Here is a 6,679-nt window from a genome sequence, read left to right as displayed (position 1 = left end):
CACCAGGATGGCAATCTGGACCTGTCCTTAATACAGCAATTCCATCCTGTAACCAGTTCACCAGTGGAGCCTAGATCGGCGGATCACAGCAGACACCAGGATGGCAGCCTGGATCCATAATCAGTGCAACACCAGTAACCAGTCACCCAGCACCAGGCCAACTTTCTGGAGCACCCTGGCTAGGAGGTACACCTGCTGGTTCTTTTCCGCCTGTTTCTAACCCTCATGCAGGAGCAGGTAATTCGCTGGAGCAGCAATACTAGGAGTTGAGGGAGCTAATGTATTGGATACCAGGCGTAGCCCGTCCGCTGGAGAAAGCAGCCAGAGATAGCTATGCAAACTCACCTTTCGTGGATGATATAGCTCTAATCGGTGTTCCTAAAGGATGTGTGCCGCCAGCTATGACACTCTACGACGGAACCACAGATCCACTTGACCATATCAACCACTACAAGCAGAAAATGATGGTGATAACCGCAACTGGATTTCTATAGGAAGCTTGTATGTGCAAGGGTTTCGGGTCAACACTGTCAGGAGCAGCCCTGCAGTGGTTCGTCGGTCTACCTAATAAAAGCATATCCAGCTTCGCCGACCTAGTCAATGCCTTCAACCAGCAGTTCGCCAGCAGCAGAAAGCCGGAGAAGCAAGCCAGTGACCTCTACCGGATAGTGCAAGGGTTTGAGGAATCTACCCGTGATTACTTAAACCGGTTCAACAAAGAGAAGGTGTCAATTCCGAGGTGTGATATAACAACCGCTATACAAGCCTTCCGCCGAGGACTGCACCAGGATTCACAGCTATACAAAGACCTAACCATGCATCCATGCACTACCTTTGAGGAGGTACAATCGAAGGCAATTCTTTGTCATGAGGTCGAAGAAGACTCTCGCACCGTAAGAGGCACTTATGATTCAGACCCAGTATCCAGAAAGGCGCCAGTAGAGAAGAAGAGCGAAAGATCCAAACCCTACAGCAGGAGCGTCAATAAAGTTTCTGGAAATTCTGAAGGAAAGGGCGAAGCAGATCTGCATCTGAAAATAAGTGAGTATGGTTTCACTACCAATCTTGCAGGACTATTTAAAGCCTTAAAGGCGCTGGGACGCAGAGTCAGATGGCCGAAGCTTCCAGAAGGAAACCCCAGCAGCAGAGACACATGCAAGAAGTGTGAGTTCCACGGCAGCAACACCCACAACACCGATGAATGCCACTCCCTCAGAAAGGAAGTCAAATTCCACTATGACCAAGGAACCTGGATCACCTCCTACCCAGAAACGCAACCAGAGTAAATTCAGCGGATCAGGTTCTGCCATCCCCCCTCCTCATTGCTCTAGAACTGTGAATGTCATTACAGGTGGATCGGAGCTGTGTGGGCTGACCTATTCAGCAGCTAAGAGGCACGCAACCAGGACTAAGGGAGACAGACCAAAGCTCCCCGCAGGTTAACCACCGAATCCGCCGTCAGTCACCTTCGATGAAACAGACGCAGGATCTGCTCCTGAACAGCACCACGATGCCTTAATCATCACGCTCCCCATAGGAAATTGCAAGGTGAAAAAGATCCTAGTGGATACCGGAAGCTCCGTCAACTTGATCATGATGGAAACACTCAAAGGAATGGGATTCACCGAGAAAGATCTGGCAAAGAAGGCAATTCCCTTAGTTGGTTTCAGTGGCGAAACAAAGCACTCCCTAGGAGAAATCATCACCCCAACCTACGCCGGGGGTGTAAACAAACAGGTAAGGTATCTGGTTATTGATGGACCCTCTACTTACAATGTGATCCTTGGCAGGCCCTGGATCCACGAGATGAAAGCAATCCCCTCAACGTACCACCAATGCCTGAAGTTTCCAACATCTTGGGGGGTACAAGAGATACGTGGGGACTAGGAAGAAGCTAAGGATTGCTACAAAGTGGCTCTGAAGCCAACAACCGGTTCGCCCGCATAGCAATTACAGAGCCAGCGCATCCAGGACGAGTACATTGAGCCTCAGCAGGCAGAGCTAGATGAAGTCATCCTGGACGCGCTGCACCCAGAATGAACTGTTCTCATTGGATCTGAATGTACAGGTAAAATTCGTGAAGAACTCGTTCGGTTATTGAGAACTAACATAGACTGCTTTGCTTGGTCACATGATGATATGATAGGGATAGACCCAAGTCTGATAACTCACAAGCTAAGTGTGGATCCAAGCTATAAACCTGTGCAACAAAAAAGAAGAAAATTTGCTTCTGAAAAAAACCAGGTCATAAATCAAGAAGTAGATAACCTGCTTCCTGCAGGAAAGATTCGTGAAGTAAAGTACCCCGAGTGGTTGTCCAATGTGGTAGTGGTTCCAAAGAAGAATGGCAAGTGGAGGGTCTGCGTCGATTTCATGGCATTATTTTATTGGCAAAAAGAGTGGTAGTAGGATGGCGATGTGGCATGAGGCGGTTGGTAGAAGAAAGGAAAAAGGGATCGCTGAGGTGGCGAGTTATGGGCCGTTAGATTGAAAGAGGAACAAACACAAGTTGAGAAAGTATAAAACACACGTACAAAGAAGGATTGTTGGGCTAAGTCAAAAACAAACTCCTATTCTAATGGAGTTGACCCAAAGTCCAGGAGCAAAAGGAGGAAAGAAGTTTTTGGACTCTCTATTCCTTGTTCGGCAACTATAAAAGGAGAAAGGAAGCGGCACAAAAGGGGCATTCACCATATCATCTAGCAACACTTCACTCTAAAAAATCCATCAGCAATTGGCGATAATTATCTAGCAACATAACATTTGTATTTTCTTACTTGGGCGTTTTTATATCGATTATAGTGCAAAGTTGGCGGGATTCCGACTCCCCCCGCGGTTGTTCCCACACAGGATTTTCCGCGTCATTAAAAATCTCTCGTGTCATCCTTTTCGTTTATCTTTCCCTTCTTTACTTCATTGCATATTTACTCCTTAAATTCGTTATAATCCAATATTAATCGGCCGTAGATCAATCACTATCACTCACCAATTAAATTAATAACTCGGTAAATTTTTACCAAAACACCTTATACTCACGTCTCACGGTTAACAATGATTTTGATAAGTACCTATAGTTTCATTATTATAATTGACATTGATTAACTTATATTGATGCTTATCAGATCGCTACCAACTGTACATTGTTGCTGAATCGGTTGGATGCGATTTTGCTTCCTAGTTCCTACAAAAGCAAAATTGAACCTCATGAGTAGAAGTAAATACAATTATATGTTTCATATAAGATTACAATACAAATAATGGATCAACATGATAAAATTACAATGTTAGGCTGGTTTTTTTTAATAAAAAGGGAGAAAATAAGCAAAATGAATTAATTAAGAGGGAGAAAAGAAGCACAATGGAGTAATTAAGAGAGCAAGAAAAACAGAAGGGAAGCCGTAGTAGGTTTTAATTGGGGTTCAAACCCAAACTATTTAACAAAATAGGGCGGTTTTTAAACTATTTACCAAAAATGGGTCCACGTCATCATTTCCGGTTTTTTTTTTTTTTTTTCAAAGTTGTATATATCTCGCTGTCCCGGACAGCGAGATACTATGAAAACCGAGCATCCAGAATGCGAAGAAAAATGAGGTTGCAGTTTATCGCTAAGTGGGATAGCGAGATATTATGGACTCAATTTTACAAAACCATCAATCCCCCTTTCACTTCATTTAAGGCTTTAAGCATTTAAAAAAAATACCCCCAAACCAATTGAAACCCTAAAAATCAAAATTCCTCCAAATCATTCTAATTAAACCCAAATGAATAATGAGAAACATGCAGAATGTTTCTATTTTCTGGGCCTGACATAGTCGCTATATCAGAGAGTGACAAATGGTGCAGCAAGTATATCACTATCCCAGACAGCGAGACATGACATGCGTAATTTAAGTGCCATTTTGGATAGATTCTGGATGCTCGGTTTTCATAGTATCTCGCTGTCCGGGACAGCGAGATATATACAGCTTTTTTAAAAAAAAAAAAGCAGAAATGAGGATGTGGATCCATTTTTGGTAAATAGTTTGAAAACCGCCCTATTTTGTTAAATAGTTTGGGTTTGAACCCCAATTAAGCAAAAACTTCTTCTTTATGAGTACGTAAATACTGTTTCATTGCCAATTTATAATCATGAAGATTCTTATAAGGTAAACTAAGATTATATTAAATTAGATAATGAATCTTAGATTTTTAATGATAGAATTTCAATAAGTTAATTAATTAATTAAGTATCAAGTTTTTTTTATAGGCAACTTATTAAACAAATTAGTTGGCTAAGTAATTTAATATCCAAGCTTACTGTATATCTTTTTATATACATAATTTACTAAACAAAAGCAGTAGGCAATAACATCGTTCGAAAAGTTCCTCTTTAAATTATAGGGTTATTTAATGACAATACTATGAACTATTAGGAGCCTTCTCAAAATACTCTATACTTTAAATTAACTGGAAATACTACTGACTAATGCACCCCCTCTCATACAATAGAATTGCTCTCTTTTTTACTTGGTATAGCAGGTAATATGTTAGGCGGGTCCCACTTTTTTATTTATGAAGAACTTCATCTTCTTCCCCTTACAATGTTAATAGATACCTGCAAATTTTCTTCATATATAAATTCTCAATCGCTCCTCTTGTTTTTTTATCCTCCTGTACAGCTACACTACATCTATCTCCTTCAAATTTCCTTTATAAATAAAGGGGTATATCTTGTTGTTCATCAAATGCATTGATTCACAAATCTTAAATTGGGTATTTTGCACATACAATTATAAAGCGGTCCTCTTTAGCTTGTAAGTGCAATTAAGATTCTAATTAGTAATTTTCTTTCAATTTAATAACTGTTCATCAACTAAGATATTGGGTATCTTAGTGAGATTTGTCAAATATTTATTGGATTGCTTCTGTCCTTTTTATGCCCTCTTTACCTTGTTTCCATACCCATGTCTTTCGGGCTCATGCTTATTTGTTTGGCAACTGATGCGTGTGAGATCTTTGTTTTGACTTTTGATATTTCTTATTTTCCATTTCCCAGGTATTTATGTAGTTTGTCATTACCTTTACTTTCTCTTTATGTGTGGTCCATTTTGCCAGAAAACTCAATTCGAGGAATAAGACAAACGGACATTCAAAGCTGATGAAGATATTGAAACTGATAATAAGGATAAGTATGGAGAACCAATTTCATTTTTCAGAAGAGAATGAAGATGTTGTGGGAAAACTGGAGAGTAACATGGATACTGAGGAAGGGAGAAGTAAAGGTAAAAGAGAAGGTAAAGGGGAAGTATGACTGGATAATAATTAGTAAAAATAAGGTTTTAAACAAGGGCAACCGGTGGAACAGGTAGCCCTTCAACCTATTCTATTATGTGGCGATGAGTGCATTAGTTGGTAGTATTCTTAGTTAATTCAAAGTATAGAGTATTTTAAGAAGGACCCTAATAGTTCATAGTATTCTCATTAAATAACCCTTAATTATATATATTGATTGATAATGATATTGATATTGATTGATTGATTTAGTTATTTCTCAATTTCTAATTTGTGTTGTTGAAATTATTAGAGTATTAAAATTGATAGTTTTGTTGTATATCAATTAATCTCAGTTAGGGTTCATGATTCCAACGTGTTAATGGAATCAATGATTTTAACATCATAATGGACGACCAAAATTACCAATGAGAAGATCATGCCATTCGACAGACATAATTACATAATGATGATTGCAAATTAACGGAAGTGCATGAAAAATATAAAGTGATGAAAATTAACTACCCTTATCATGTTTCCTAATACCAAACTAATTTTCCAATTCCGTAATATATTAATGATTACAATCTAAAACTGAGGAGCAAGGAAGCGGAAGAGTCCCTTCACAAGCATTTGATTACAATCTTGTACTGTATGAAGTATGAACAACCTCTTCATTAGTCATTTCGTAATAAATTCATATACAAAAAATATCAAAGAAATCCAATCACTACATCCTATCGAAGTGTGGGGTGGTCGAAAAGGAGGAGCATGGTGGTTGGACAAGGAATTGGGGGTGACGAGAGGCCAGATAAGGGTGTTTGAAGAAAGGGAAAGTGAGGTGAGCTCGACTGGAGTATGCTCAAACAAAGTGGTTGTCAGTGGGAGGTGGAGGAAAACCAATGTGGGTGAGGGAGAAAAAAATGAGAAGGGTAAATTAGTAAAAAAAAAATGTATGTGAAAAAAGTAAAATTCGCATGTGAAAAAGTAAAACCCTAAAACTATTCCTACTAGTTTTATAAAACTTTTCCTATTATAAAATTAAATAACAATCCTACCTATACTCGAAGTAATCTTTATGCAAATATTAATTAAACTAAGATATGACTTCTTTTATGAAATAAGAAGTCTTGAAAGTTACTCCCTTGTACGTCCTTTTGCTCAATCAGCAGTTATCAGGATTATCTTTTTGGGTGTTTATGCAAACAGTCATTCAGGCTTACATATGCATCAACTCATTTTGTTAATTTAAATCATCTAATTATTTATTTTTTATCTAATTATTTGTGTACGGGGTTTCCCAAATATGATTTTGATGGGAAAGAAAAAAAAAAAAAAAGATGTACGAGGTTGTGGATCTGACGATGTCTTTTAAAACATGTTTTCATACTTGTCTGGTTTTTTGAAAGTACGAATGTTCTCATGTCTA

At 38.7% G+C, this 6,679-nt stretch overlaps 1 protein-coding gene across 1 annotated transcript; it reads left to right on the top strand.

Moving 5' to 3' along the window:
* Positions 1-278: 278 nt before the first annotated feature.
* Positions 279-5,290, top strand: LOC141613753 (uncharacterized). The gene is made up of 6 exons (XM_074432495.1): positions 279-389; positions 495-1,164; positions 1,352-1,438; positions 1,538-1,737; positions 3,123-3,208; positions 5,095-5,290. The coding sequence occupies exons 1-6, from the start codon at positions 279-281 to the stop codon at positions 5,288-5,290; spliced, it is 1,350 nt and encodes a 449-aa protein (XP_074288596.1).
* The last annotated feature ends 1,389 nt before the right edge of the window (positions 5,291-6,679 follow it).

Source organism: Silene latifolia, chromosome 11 (assembly GCF_048544455.1).
Source record: "Silene latifolia isolate original U9 population chromosome 11, ASM4854445v1, whole genome shotgun sequence".
Lineage (NCBI taxonomy): Eukaryota > Viridiplantae > Streptophyta > Magnoliopsida > Caryophyllales > Caryophyllaceae > Silene > Silene latifolia.
Note: the sequence above shows the minus strand (reverse complement) of the source record. Positions and strands in the feature narration are given on the sequence as shown.

What these genes read in the sequence shown, in the direction of transcription:
- LOC141613753 (XM_074432495.1), top strand. Translation starts at nt 279, where the DNA reads ATGTATTGGATACCAGGCGTAGCCCGTCCGCTGGAGAAAGCAGCCAGA. An exon ending in TCGGTGTTCCTAAAGGATGT is followed by an intron (nt 390 to 494) that starts GTGCCGCCAGCT and finishes GGATTTCTATAG; the next exon opens with GAAGCTTGTATGTGCAAGGG. An exon ending in CAGACCAAAGCTCCCCGCAG is followed by an intron (nt 1,439 to 1,537) that starts GTTAACCACCGA and finishes CGCTCCCCATAG; the next exon opens with GAAATTGCAAGGTGAAAAAG.